At 41.5% G+C, this 15,058-nt stretch overlaps 1 protein-coding gene across 2 annotated transcripts in view; it reads left to right on the forward strand.

Annotated features, from left to right (window-relative positions):
• The window catches only part of LOC139553393 (uncharacterized protein C14orf132-like), a 57,029-nt gene extending 42,406 nt beyond the window's left edge, over positions 1 to 14,623 (forward strand). For both annotated transcript variants that reach the window (XM_071365671.1, XM_071365672.1), the window contains one exon: positions 12,113 to 14,623. In XM_071365671.1, coding sequence (XP_071221772.1) covers positions 12,113 to 12,346 — 234 coding nt within the window. In that variant the 3' untranslated portion in view covers positions 12,347 to 14,623. The remainder of the gene's footprint in view (positions 1 to 12,112) is intronic.
• Positions 14,624 to 15,058: the final 435 nt, after the last annotated feature.

Genomic DNA, 15,058 nt, shown 5'->3' on the forward strand with positions numbered 1-15,058 from the left:
CGATCCCATAACCCGCCCCCCCCAAAAAAATATATATAGTATTTTGAGGTCCCCTTTAAGGTAACTTACGGTCAATTCATAATTGTATTTTAACCACAGTCCCTTAGAAATCCTGAGTTAAATCACGTCACAGAGCACAGCCCATCCGCACTGCTGAGTCTGATTGTTTCCCTTAACGCCAGGAGTCATTTGACTGTGGCAGAAATATTAGGCTGCATTTTGTGTGTAGAGGGTCTGCTCTATACGGTAGTAATAGCTTATCTGTCAAACCTGCGTACACAGCACACTGAACATTTAAACACTATAATGCAGGGTGGCAGGTAGCCAAGTGGTAAAAGCGTTGGGCCAGTAACCAAAAGGTCGCTGGTTCGAATCCCAGAGCCTGCAAGGTAGAAAGATCTGGCCTTGAGCAAGGCAGTTAATCCCCCCAACAACAACTGCTCCCTGGGTGCTGATGACCTGGATGCTGATTAAGGCATCTCTTATTCAGAAGGGTTGAATGCAGAAGGGTTGAATGCAGAAGGGTTAAATGCAGAAGAAACATTTTGGTTGAATGCATTGTGGTGTCCCCCCTAATATTTGTCTTTGGACTATGGCCATGTTGTGGCTCTGCAGTCCAATTGTCTATTAACATGAAGATCATTGCTGCTACTTGTCATGGAGTTATGGTTTCAGGCATGATAGCCTGATCACAAAAGTAGCAGTAGAAAACTTTTGTCATTTCATGTGGAAAAGCATAACCTTCACATTTCAGAGAGGGGACAGATTTGGTTGACATCAGAGAAGTCGCTAGTGTCTACAATGTCTCAATGTTATAGGTCTTGCCAACTTCATGAGTGGGTGATAATGTGAAAGGTTTACAGTATGTCCCAATCTGTCAAAATACTGACCACGTTAACGATTACAGATCAAAGATGAAAATAATGAATACCCAAGCTGGACAGAATACCACTTGTGAGTCACAGAGCTATACAGTAGTGGCTTAAAAGCTATTTGTCATACTATTCTCTTTGACGGTGGTAAAGGCATTTCTTGCTCCTATATTGCCTTCTAACATGCAACGTACTGTGGATGACGGACTCTAAGTCTCGTGCTGCTTTTCGACTGTAACTCCAGTGGTACATTAGTGTATACACCTTTGTGTTAAACTAGGGAAATTGTATTTCCACAGCTATGGCTGACAGTGAGGACTTGTGAAGAGCAGAATCAACCTTTGCCTAAACAAAACAGTTGCTCTATGAGAAGCTGTTAAAGTTCACAGTTAGCCATTGTTATGTAAATGACAGCTGAAAGTACCAGTGTTCTGGTTTTGACCCGAAGTGAGAACAGGTCCGCTGGTGAGACACAGGTGCTGGCCTGCGTAGATGGAAACAGAAAAGTCTAAACCTTTTGGGTTTATTGTCCAGATGGGTGTCCAGGTGGGATAGAGCAGTGTGTAGTGCGATGGTGATTGCATTGTCTGTGGATCTATTGGGGTGGTATGCAAATTGAAGTGGGTCTAGGGTGTCTAGTAAGGTGGAGGTGATGTGATCCTTAACTAGCCTCTCAAAGCACTAATGACAGAAGTGAGTTCTACGGGGCGATAGTCATTTAGTTCAGTTGCCTTTGCTTTCTTGGGAATAGGAACAATGGTGGACATCTTGAAGCAAGTGGAGACAGCAGACTGGGATAGGGAGAGATTGAATGTCCGTTAATACTCCAGTCAGCCGGTCTGCAGCCTTGTGAGAGTTAACACGCTTAAATGTCTTACTCACGTCGGCCACGGAGAAAGAGAGCCAACAGTCCTTGGGAGTGGGCCACGTTAGTGGCACTGTGTTATCCTCAAAGCGGGCAAAGAAGGTGTTTAGCTTGTCCGGTAGGAAGACGTCGGTGTCCGCGAAGTAGCTGGTTTTCCCTGCCACATACATCTTGTGTCTGAGCCGTTGTATTGCATCTCCACTTTCTCTGTACTGACATGTTGCTCATTTGATTTCCTTACGGAGGGAATAACTACACTGTTTGTATTTGACCATATTCCCAGTCACCTTGCCGTGGTTAAATGCGGTGGTTTGCTCTTTCAGATTTGCGCGAATACTGCCATTTTTCCACTGTTTATGGGTTAGGTAGGTTTTAATAGTTACAGTGGGAACACATCCCCTATACACTTCCTGATAAACTCAATCACCATGTCCGTGTATACGTCAATGTTATTCTCAGATGCAACCCAGAACATATCCGAGTCCACGTGATCAAAACAATCTTGAAACATGGATTCGGATTGGTCAGACCAGCATTGAATCGACCTATTGGGAGGGATCAGCAGAAATGGAGTCGTGATCTGATTTGCCGAAGGGGGGGCGAGGGAGGGCCTTGTCCTGGAAGGGAGTAACAATGGTCGAGAGTTTTTGAAAGCGTGAGTACTACAGGAAATGAGTTGATACAGTGCATTTAGAAAGTATTCAGACCCCTTCACTTTTTCCACATTTTGTTACGTTACAGCAATATTCTAAAATTTATTAAATCCATTTTTTACCTCATCAATCTACACACAATACCTCATAATGGCAAAGCGAAACAGCAATACCTTATTTACATAATTATTTAGACTCTTTGCTATGAGCCTCAAAATTGAGCTCAGGTGCATCCTTTTTCCATTGATCATCCTTGAGATGTTTCTACAACTTGATTGGAGTCCACCTGTGGTAAATTCAATTGATTGGACATGATTTGGAAAGACACACACTTGTCTATATAAAGTCTCACGGTTGACAGTGCATGTCAGACCAGAAACCAAGTCATGAGGTCGAAGGAATTGTCCGTAGAGCTCCGAGACAGGATTGTGTCTGGGCAGAAATCTGGGGAAGGGTACCAAAAACATTCTGCAGCATTGAAGGTCCCCAAGAACACAGTGGCCTCCATCGTTCTTAAATGGAAGAAGTTTGGAACCACCAAGACTCTAGAGGTGGCCGCCCAGCCAATCTGAATAATCATGGGAGAAGGGCCTTGGTCAGGGAGGTGACCAAGAACCCGATGGTCACTCTGACAGAGCTCCATAGTTCCTCTGTGGAGATGGGAGAACCTTCCAGAAGGACAACCACCTCTGCAGCACTCCACCAATCAGGATTTTATGGTAGTGGCCAGACAGAAGCCACTCGTCAGCCAGCTTGGAGTTTGCTAAAAGGCACCTAAAGGACTTTCAGACCATGAGAAACAAGATTCTCTGGTCTGATGAAACCAAGATTAAACTCTTTGGCCTGAATGCCAAGCGACACGTCTGGAGGAAACCTGGCACCATCCCTACGGCGAATAATGGTGGTGTCAGCATCATGCTGTGGGGATGTTTTTCAGCGGCAGTGTCTGGGAGACTAGTCAGGATCGAGGGAAAGATGAACGGAAGTACAAAGTACAGAGATATCCTTGATGAAAACCTGCTCCAGAGAGCTCAGGACCTTAGACTGGGGCGAAGGTTCACCTTCCAACAGGACAAAAACTCTAAGCACATAGCCAAGACAACACAGGAGTGGCTTCAGGACAAGTCTCTGAATGTCCTTGAGTGGCCCAGCCAGAGCTGGACTTGTACCCGATCAAACATTTCTGGAGGGACCTGAAAATAGCTGCTCAGCTTAGCTCCCTATCCAAACTGACAGAGATTGAGAGGATCTGTAACTCTGCAAATACAGGTGTGCCAAGCTTGTAGTGTCATACAGAAGAAGACTCAATGCTGTAATCGCTGCCAAAGGTGCTTCAACAAAGTACTGAGTAAAGGGTCTGAATACTTATGTAAATGTGATATTTCAGTTTTTTATTTTAAATACATTTGCAAAAATGTCTAAAAACATGTTTTTTCTTTGTCATTATGGAGTATTATGTGTAGATGGAAAAAACAATTTAATCCATTTTAGAATAAGGCTGTAATGTAACAAAATGTAGAAAAAGTCAAACGGTCTGAATACTTTCCGAATGCACTGTATGTGTGTATGTATATATATATTTTTTCATTTATTTTCAGTTATACTATTTTAATATTGATTACTGCACTGTTGTTGGGAAGAGCATGCAATTTAAGCATTTCACTGTACTTGTGACAATAAAACTTGAACTTGAACTAGTTAAACTAGACTCAGACCAGATGGAATTTCACCTCAGTCCACCACGGTTCTGTTCTGCCGTCTAGATTTACAACTCCAGTCTTATCGATTTTCTTTCTCTCAGCGGCCCAGCAGCGTTTCATAGTAGATCTTTCACCTCAATAGAACGTGTGTAGCAGTGTTTCAACCCAGCCACCTGCATCATATTCACAGTCAATCTTGTACCTTAATATATAATGTTTATGCAGCTTCATGCACCTGGTTTTCTAAAACTTTACTATGTAATAAATGTATTATACTGTATCTTTCTCTTGTTCCATAAGCTTTGGCTCTGTAATGTGCATAATGTACACATGATTTTCCATTCTAGTCAGCTGAGAGGAATGCCAATGCCTGACTTAGTACATAAAGAAGATCATCTTTGATTAAGAGTTCACTGTGAGTGCAGTGTGTGTGTGTGTGTGCGCGCTATGTGTGTTCAGTGTGTTTGTGTGTGTGACATCTGGCCATCTGACCAGCTCTCCTCATTCTAGTGTCTAACTCCTGACGCGTGTTACTCTGTGTCTGGTGCTCTGGTCCATGACTCCCTCTGCTGCACGACACACTCAGTCAACAGGCAAACCAAATGAAAACCCAAACATCTGACACCCGAGGAGAATTCAAGGTTCTACAAGTAAAAACGATGTTTGTGAGTCAGAATTTCATCATTAATCATTAATGCTTCAATCTCTTCAAAATGCAGGATTTAGAGAGAACGGCTCAGAAAGTTTATATTTGCTTTTTTTTAAACGGTTTCTTTTCTCAGTCGTCTGAAGAAATATGAATTGTTATGAATGTATAAAAAACCTTAACAAAGATCTATTTTCATCAGCAGTATACTTGAGCATTATTATGATTAATAATGCATCTTTGTAGGAAGAGGTCTGCCTAGCTGACTATTTGACTTTGGGTTATATTGGGTAATAAGCAGGGCATTCTGAAATATCTGTGTCTGGAGGTCCTTCATAAAATCTCTTCTTGTGGTATTTTACTCTCTTTAAGTGAGCCTCATACATTTAAATAACAATGTCTCTCTGTCTCCAAACTGTTCCAATGGGAATAGCCCTGACTCGGCCTCTCACTGGAGCCGTGTTGGTGTTTGGACAGGGTATAAAAATGTGCTGGCAAGTTATGGATAGCGATAGCTCTGTATTTTGATATAGAACAGTAGAGCTGGTTGATGTCAGACAACTTTCTTCTCTCCTCACTTTGTTCCTTTGGTTTGAGTGCTGTGATTGACTATTTTCCTGTGCTGTAACACATTGTTGTTGAGTTCACGATAATATTCTCATAAAGCCACTGGATACCGTAAAATAAGTCATCCATAACAATGGCCACATACAGTACATGCCTAAGTCATACTGCCAAGTACAAGTATAGCGTCACATTGCGTAATGCTGGTGTTTTTACGATGTTGATGTAATTTTTAGGCTTTCGACAAGAAACATATAACTCTTCACAGTGTCAAAGTCCTTTGTTTCACAAATTCTGAGTGCTGAAGAAAAAATATTAACATGTGTTTTTTCCTCAGTCTTTCAATGAGCTTCCTCAGTCTCGTTACAGTAATTTCAATTGCAGCTATGCACAGTTTGAGAACTGATTACATGTTTTGTTCTTAATCATGAGATAGCTTTAGACTGCAATCTATGAATGATTTATAGAAGCATATATTTTGATTATGTATGAGCCAGATTAAATGTGTAGCATGTTTTTTAAAGTATTGTTTACACCCCAAAACACATGTGCTTTTCTCCCACACATACTTGGCATTTCTTGCAATGTAGCACAGTATTCCCATGTTTCTATATGTGGATGTTAGTCATGCATTTTTCATATGAGTATTCTCAATTCAGATACACTCACTGGAATCACTTCTCACTGGCCCTGATAAACTGGGGGAAAAATACCGTGAACACTACTGAGAATTTCCTATACACCTAGCCATTTGGTGAGAGAGAGTGTTTGGTCATTTCCAGATCATACATACTCTACTTGTGTACATAATAAACACACTTAGGTGCATACTGAGGGCATTTATTTACTAAGAGTTTGCACATGTTAAAATGACCAGAATCTCGTTCCTTCTCTTGACCCTTGTTTGTACTCCTGTCTGAAAACAACTGCTGCAAAATGAACTTCACACCAGTGAAAATCTATAATATACCAGGCTGTTAGTGTGTAGCAAGGACCTGCTGAGATCCTGCACTTCCACTCCAGAATGCATGCAAACTATGTGTCCATATCAGCAAACTGAATGACAGGGAGCTCTGTGTCCATCTTCTGCCGGCGGGATGCGCTTCGCAACAAATAATGTATTTTCCTGACAACCACAGGCAGCTGACAGAGGTGCAGCTTCATCTCTGAAGCGGAGCGTTTGCTCCTCTCTGATTGGGCCATCTCATATTGCCATGTCCCTTCCACACGTCTATTTAACTGTCAGTCACATACCCCATCTATCTCTGTTAGGACATGCTATTTTAACAGGACCTAAGGTCTACTTAAAAGGCTTTGAATAATCGTGGGAAAAAGGCAGATCAGGCAGAAAAATAGAATTTGAACAGCAAAAAGATGTGTGGGGGGAAAACGACGTGCAAAACCAGCCAAGCTAGTAATTTTATATTGTGCTTGCGTCATTTTTATATTTTGCTGGCGTTATATTGTGCTAGCGTGGCGGGGGGGGGGGTTGAACCCATTAATTGAATCTCCACTCAAGTAAGACTTTGTTTTTGAGGGGGCAGCTGTGCTTTGAGCTTATTTGAAATCCAAAGAACAGACAAAAACACCTTTGGACCATTTCCATACAAGATTTACCCCAGTGTTTTACCCAAAAGGCTCAGACCTTTCTGTTTCCATCTACGCAGGCCAGCACAAGTGTCTCACCAGCGGACCTGTTCTCACTTGGGATCAAAGCCAGAACACTGGTACTTTTCTGAAATGGTCCACCCACACAGACAGTGTGGTGAAGAAGGCGCAAACTTTTATAGATGCACAATTGAGAGCATCCTGTCGGGTTGTATCATCGCCTGGTACAGCAGCTGTACCGCCCACAACCGCAGGGCACTCCAGTGGGTGATGTGGTCTTCCTAACGCATCACCAGGGGCACACTGCCTTCCCTCCAGGACACCTACAGCACCCAATGTCACAGGAAGGCCAAAAAGATCATCAAGGACATCAACCACACTAGTCACAGCCTGTTCACCCTGCTAACATCCAGAAGGCGAGGTCAATATAGGTCCATCAAAGCCGGGACCGAGAGACAGAAAAACAGCTTCTGTCTCAAGGCCATCAGACTGTTAAATACCCATCACTAGCCGGCTTTTTTTTACAACCTGTTTTACTGATTTCATATGTATATAAACTGTATTCTACTGTATTTAATCAATCCCCCCTACATTATTTATTTATTAATTCCATACTTTTAAATTTGTGTGTATTGTTGTGAATTGTTCGATAGTATGTATTTACATAAGTATTCACACCCTTAGCTATGAGCCTCGAAATTGAGCTCAGGTGCATACTGTTTCCGTTGATCATCCTTGAAATGTCTCTACAACTTGATTGGAGTCCACCTGTGTTAATTGATTGGACATGATCTGGAAAGGCACACGCCTGTCTCTATAAGGTCCCACTGTTGACAGTGCATGTCAGAGCAGAAACCAAGCCATGAGGTCGAAGGAATTGTCCGTAGAGCTCCAAGACTGGATTGTGTCAAGGCAGAGATCTGGGGATGGGTACTAACACATTTCAGCAGCATTGAAGTTCCCCAAGAACACAGTGGCCTCCATTATTCTTAAATGGAAGAAGTTTGGAACCCCCAAGAATCTTCCTGCAGCCGGCCGCCCTGCCAAACTGAGCAATCGGGGGAGAAGGGGCTTGGTCAGGGAGGTGACCAAGAACCTGTTGATCACTCTGACGGAGCTCTAGAGTTCCTCTGTGGATATGGGAGAACCTTCCAGAAGGACAACCACCTCTGCAGCACTCCACCAATCAGGATTTTATGGTAGTGGCCAGACAGAAGCCACTCGTCAGCCAGCTTGGAGTTTGCTAAAAGGCACCTAAGACCAAAAGACTCTCAGACCACGAGAAACAAGATTCTCTGGTCTGATGAAACCAAGATTAAACTCTTTGGACTGAATGCCAAGCGTCACGTCTGGAGGAAACCTGGCACCATCCCTACAGTGAAGCAAGGTGGTGGCAGCATCATGCTGTGTGGATGTTTTTCAGAGGCAGGGACTGGGAAACTAGTCAGGATCAAGGGAAAGATGAACGGAGCAAAGTACAGAGATATCCTTGATGAAAACCTGCTCCAGAGAGCTCAGGACCTCAGACTGGGGCGAAGGTTCACCTTCCAACAGGACAAAAACTCTAAGCACATAGCCAAGACAACACAGGAGTGGCTTCGAGACAAGTATCTGAATGTCCTCGAGTGGCCCAGCCAGAGTCCAGACTTGTACCCGATCGAACATCTTTGGAGAGACCTGAAAATAGCTGTGCAGCAACACTCCCCATCCGACCTGACAGAGCTTGAGAGGATCTGCAGAGAAGAATGGGAGAACCTTCCCAAATACAGTTGTGCCAAGGGTCTAGCGTCATACCAAGGAAGACTCAAGGCTGTAATCGTTGCCAAAGGTGCTTCAACAAAGTACTGAGTAAAGGGTCTGAATGCTTACAGTATGTAAATGTATTTTTCAGTTTATTTATTTATTTATTTATTTTTTTAATACATTTGCAAAGATTTTAAAAAATCTGTTTTTGCTTTGTCATTATTTGTTATTGTGTGTAGATTGACAAGGAAAACATACTATTTAATCAATTTTAGAATAAGGCTGTAACCTAACAATATGTGGAAAAAGTCAAGGGGTCTGAATACTTTCTGAAGGCACTGTATATTAAAATTGTGTCAAATTATTGAGCATATCCTCAAAACTCAAATATGCATCAGCATATCAAATGCATTTCTAGATCCTTATATGGACCTCAGTCAAGACCATATGCATTGTATGTGCTGAGAAAATATACTATATAGGCCTACTGTCAGTATTTGTCATCATATAGAGAAAAAAAGATCTCAGGATATCTAATGAATCAATATCCGGCCATACCATGTATGATAGAGGGAATCCAAAAATGATTTGTGCATGAAAGAAAAATATGGATTTCATATTTGTAAAATGATTGAGCATGTGCTGAGAACTCAGAAATGCATACGAAATCCTCCTTATTTTCAGCATATTGAGAAGCATTATATGTGATGTATACAGTCAGTATTTGTCAACATGAAGAGCGAAAATACGATGTCACATATCTCAGGATATTGAATGAGTCCATATTCGGACATAGGATATGTCTTCGTGTGATATTTGGAGTAATCCCAATATCATATACATGTATGTCTAAAGGACACATCTAGATTCAGAATTTATCAGGATATGGTGCATATCCACAAATCTCAAAAAATGGATTGGAAATGGTTTGTATTCTCTAAGAATATTAAAAATGTGTCATGTAAGACATCCCCTGATATAGACCCTTTTCACCCAGTGTTATTTACATATTGTAACTATCCCAACATTGGTTTATGCATAGGTTCTTGAGGAACTCATACACTTGTGTAAGCATTTCACATTTTAATAATTTAGCAGATGCTCTTATCCAGAGAGACTTACAGCAGTGAGTACCAACATTTTCCTACTTTTTTTCCTACTGGTCCCCAATGGGAATCAAACACACAACCCTAACATTGCAAGCGCCATGCTCTAGCAACTGAGCCACACGGGACCTACAGTAAGCCTCAATAAAGCTACAAAAGTGTCAGTGTTGATAAACCTTAACATGTTATAACAATAAAACAGAACAGAACAGGATTAACATTCACTTTCATTGGTGGCCAAAAATACTATCTGAAAGCCACACCCCTACTGAGCCACGCCTCCAGTCTTCTGATCTGACCCACTGGCTCATATCTCAATAACCCAGCATCGATAACCCAGCATCAACAACCCAACCTTGCTCTTTTTAAAGAAAACAACCCAACAAGGTAACCCAATGCTTGCAACCCAGCAGTTGGGTCATCCAAACAACCCAGCATTTTTTAGAGTGTGCAAACTTTGCATGTTCCATCTAATCCAATATAGCACCAATAAACTGCTTGCAATGTTAAAATAGATCCACCTATAGCCGTTTAGCCAGCAGATCCGCGAGATCTAAGCCGACCCTGGTCAGTGACCAGATGACTAGCGCTATTAGGCAGCCATTCACCCATGCAAGTTTACTGGCATCGGTTTCCTGACATTGATGCATGGGAGATGGCCCTCATTGCCCGCTTAAGTGCACAGCGGCCTGGGGATGCCCTATACCAGGGTTTCTCTCTTTCCATTCCATTAACCTTTTACTGCAGTGGGCTAAATCAGGGTCACACAGAATGTTTCTTGGTCGTCTTAAACAAATCTACTTTGAAACCAAAGTAGTATACACCTCACACACATTGTTATGGGCTTAAAAAAATAAGACACCTGTACCATGTCAGATATAAAGTTGAAATCTATTCAATTTGGAGTTTGCATCCCAATATTACACTTTATAAACATCACAGAAGACTGAAATATAACAAAACCTTTTGACATAGAAACACCAGATTTTCTGTGGGTTTTTTCGAAATAATGTTTATTAATTATTAAATATTAATAACATTCCACCCATGAGGTGGATTTTTAATGCTTACAGCTAGCTGTGCTGACCTCGTGCCGGTGCACTGGGAAATAATGAGTTCAGACAAGGCCCGGAGGAACAAGTGATACCAGATTACTAATGTTTTTCCAAAGTTACTACCTTAACAATTCTTGCATGTTATGCAAAGCTATGATGTGGATGTGTTTATGGTGAAATGAGTCATATAGTGGTGTTTATGTTAGATGTGTCTAAATGTAGATTTTTGTCACTCCTCTATAGGCTCTATTCAGCTAAACCTACTACTACTAAAAAACCTTTAGCTACAGTACATGTGGAGTGTCCATACATAGCATACACCCCTTCTAATGCGATCAAAGCATTCTAGATCAGCAATCCCCTCATCCATCCATCAGTCAACCCTAGTCTTTACTTCTGGCTTAGTGATCACTAGGTGATGGGAGCCCCAGGTCACTGTCCCCATACATAGATATCTGCTCCCATCATGCCCAATTGGATATGTCATTACTCACCACCAGGGGCCAATGGCTGGAGAGCAGCAGAATGCTATAAAAAAAATAATTCTCTCAGTGAGAGATACGACCTCAAATGAGACTGTGTGCTCTGTGTGTGTTTTTTTCTCTCACTGTATTAGTGTGTGTGTGAAAGAGAGCGAGCAGAAAGAGTAAGAGTGTTTTGGTGTATATAGTGTGAGTACTCTACATCCCTCAAGTATTTTTAGCATTGTTTTTTTGACAGCCCTCAGAGGAGAGGAATCTGTTTTCTAATTTGAGAGCTAGCGTTCGCAGGAAGCAAGTGTTCTCTCGTTTTCAGGCACTCCTTAGCTTCCTACAGTACATACATTACATATGAGATGATGCACTCTCTCTCTCTTCTTCTGCTCTGCTGTCCAGCCGCCTTCTCAGCAGCCTTCTAATTGTCCCAAGCAATAAATCACTCTCACTTCCCACTCGTTAAATATTTATTTAATGTTAATTAAGCCCTAGTTGCAAGGGTGGGAACGCACATGTGTGTGTGTGTGGGGGGATCCACACCAGAAGTGAGAAACCTTGTTCCCACAAGATGCCGTGATACGTTCACTATTTAATTTCAACTTTTAAATTGCTAATGCAGGACCCAAGAACATCTCCCACTCACAGGAAAGAGAATGTTACTGTAATGTTAAATCAAATCTTCTGTACCTACTGGCAAAGAGCTCTACACTGCATATGAAATAAAATAACTCCTTTTGGTTTTGTCAATTCATATCTTATCTAATCTTCTCTCTCTCTCTCTTTCTCTCCCTCCCTCCCATCCTCCATCCTTCCCTGTCCTGCAGATCCCAGTCATGACGGGGGCCTTCATGGACTCCTCACCCAATGACAACTACAGTGCCGACCACTCGCTCTTCAACTCCTCGGCCAGCGTCCACGCCGCCTCTGCGGCCGCCTCAGCCCAGGCCCAGCAGGACGACCAGTCCTCGTCCAGTGATGCCATCTGGCTCTGGATTGCCATCATCGCAACTATCGGCAACATTGTGGTGGTGGGAGTGGTCTACGCATTCACCTTCTGATCCATCTTGCCTTCCTGTCCACCAAGCCAAACATTAGTGAGCCTCCCCATGGGGGAACGTGATAAAAGACAAAGGATAAATATCACATAATGTATGACCAAAGGGCTCCTGGATGCAAACGCTGACTGTGGTGTGGGGTTTCTTTAGTTGAAGCTTCAGCAACATTCACTTTCAATAAAAAAAACGCTACGTTTCAGGATAGGAACAATATACGCAGTACGCACAAGTTCAACTGAAGTCTGAATGGTATTTTCAACTTTAGTCGCCTAACTTTGAGTAGAAACCACGCTCCTGGATGTTGTTGTGTTGCGTTGTGGTGCTGAAGGGGATAAGATACGGACAGGGTGAACCGGACCATCTTAAATGTCCCCCAGATAGATGAGAGGCAATTAATAGGAGTGCTGCTTAATTATTTGGATGAACAGAGACGTGAATCTTAAAACATTTAAGTAACGCTGGGAATACTTCTGCATTAGCCATGGGCTCAGCTTCTTACAGTTCGTTATCTGTTCTGCCAAAAGAACGCTCAAATTATTATCTTTCCTTTGTAAATCGACAGAAAATGGACCAATGGACATGGTCTTTAATGAAACATTCCTGAAACCCTACAACTGTTTTTGCTTCTCCGTTTCTGTAGCAATGCCACACCAGTTTATGGTCAAATAAAGAAAATCACTCCACCATCTAATTTACTCTGCTAAATCTGCATCTGAAACATTATTTATTACACCACAGTACATCTATCATTGACATTTCACTTTTTTATAACAAATTTCTCACAAAGACATTAAAGTATATGACCAAGGTAGACCTGAAAGATATAAGCACACTTTACATGAGCAGAAATAATGTACAGCTTTAGGTTGTCATAGCCTAATTGTTATTTAGCTATCCTCTTTGGAGTCTTCATGTGCTGTATAAGCTAAATAAGCTGTGATCCATCTGTTTCTATCAAGCTGGTCTCTTTAAATGTAGAACTGTTCAGTGAATTTTATTTTTGCTGCCATGGGGTCCAGGGCCAGTTGAGAATATTAACAGGCTCTTTTCAAGACATTAGCGAGGACCCTGGTGTCAACACAGTGGGTGTTCTCAAGTCCCCAACTCTCTCCAAACGTTGTACCAACACACAGATTCTATTGTACATGTACATGGATGTCAGGGGTGATCATTTCTTAAGGTTGTCACAGTGCTATGAGCTTTATTATTGAGCTTAATTATTGACTGCTTTCTGTCTAGAAAGGAACTGAAAAGAACCGACAAGGTTGGTAAATGTGATGGATTGATAAAAACATGTTTAATCTCAGCCCCAAAGTGTTCTGTTCAGCTGAAAAGAGCTGGTACAGGAAGGAGCCGCTCCCTTTTTGATTTGATTTTGTCTTCTCTCTAGGAGACCGTTGTTCTTGAATGTTGGCTGGCTTGCCCTAACAGCTGCAATTGTATCTGAGAGAGTGATAAATCAATTTGGTCCAAGTTCCCCATTATAATAATTAGGTGGGTGCTTACATTTGTCCTACACCACACGTACAAGTGCAAATGTGTTTTTTTGCATATCCCACTCCCCCTCAGAGTGGGGCAGAGCCAGAAATCAGACATTATTGGCAGCAACCCTGGAGCAATTAGGGTTAAGTGCCTTGCTCAAGGGCACATCAACAGATTTTTAACCAAGTCAGCTTGGTAATTGAACCAGTGACCTTTCGGTTACTGGCCCAACACTCCTAACAGCTAGGCTACCTGCCACCAGTGAGTTGTTATATCAGACACATGATATAATGATTTATGAATAGCTTTACACATGCGTTGCTGAAGTCAATAGCAATTTTCTTGTGTATACATCCCCCGCTCTTGAGTTGATGCAGAGGGTCAACATTGATTCCATCGACCTTTTTGACATATTTTTGTGATATATGATATAGGATTTTAAGTTACAGGGCATCATATAAGCTATATATAAGCTAGAAAGAGAGTAGGGGCTGTTTGTATTCAATGACGTTTCTTATGGGACCTTGATAAAATAATACTTTGTAGTAAGACTCTAGAAGGTTGTAGAGGGTTTCTCATGTCTTGGTATATGTATACACTGTACATATTGGTATTTATATAACATACAGTAAGTACTTACTTACATTAACCAATTCCGATAGAATTTCCAGCAAATTGTATTATTTAAATCCCCAATAAGAGGTAAAATGTGTAAGTGTCTAGCAATGTTGTAATTAAAATACACAATATTCTTTTTTGTAAGAAAATGTATTACATTAAAGTTTCAGGATTGCTGTATATGTCTCTATAAATACTTATTAAGTGAAAAATGTCCCATTCAATCCAACAGGGAAATGCATCAACAGAAGTTGTACTTTAAAACTGTACAGTGGGACGCATGTGTACATTGTGAAAGTGTTAAACGTAACACTTTCTGAGCTAAATGTGCACGTGGGGAAAAGTCTGAAGTCTCACTATAAGACTTAACAACACAATATATCACATGAGTAGAAATTGACCTTTTCAGTTTGTGAGACAAGCTCCTCGCACTGCTTCCTACTGTGGGTACAGTACCAGTCAAAAGTTTGGACACACCTAGTCATTCAAGGGTTTTTCTTTATTTTTACTGTTTTCTACATTGTAGAATAATAGTGAAGACATCAAAACTATGAAATAACACAAAAGGAATCATATAGCAACCAAAAAAGTGTTAAACAAATCAAAATATATTTG

Source organism: Salvelinus alpinus, chromosome 25 (assembly GCF_045679555.1).
Source record: "Salvelinus alpinus chromosome 25, SLU_Salpinus.1, whole genome shotgun sequence".
In the NCBI taxonomy this organism is placed as follows: domain Eukaryota; kingdom Metazoa; phylum Chordata; class Actinopteri; order Salmoniformes; family Salmonidae; genus Salvelinus; species Salvelinus alpinus.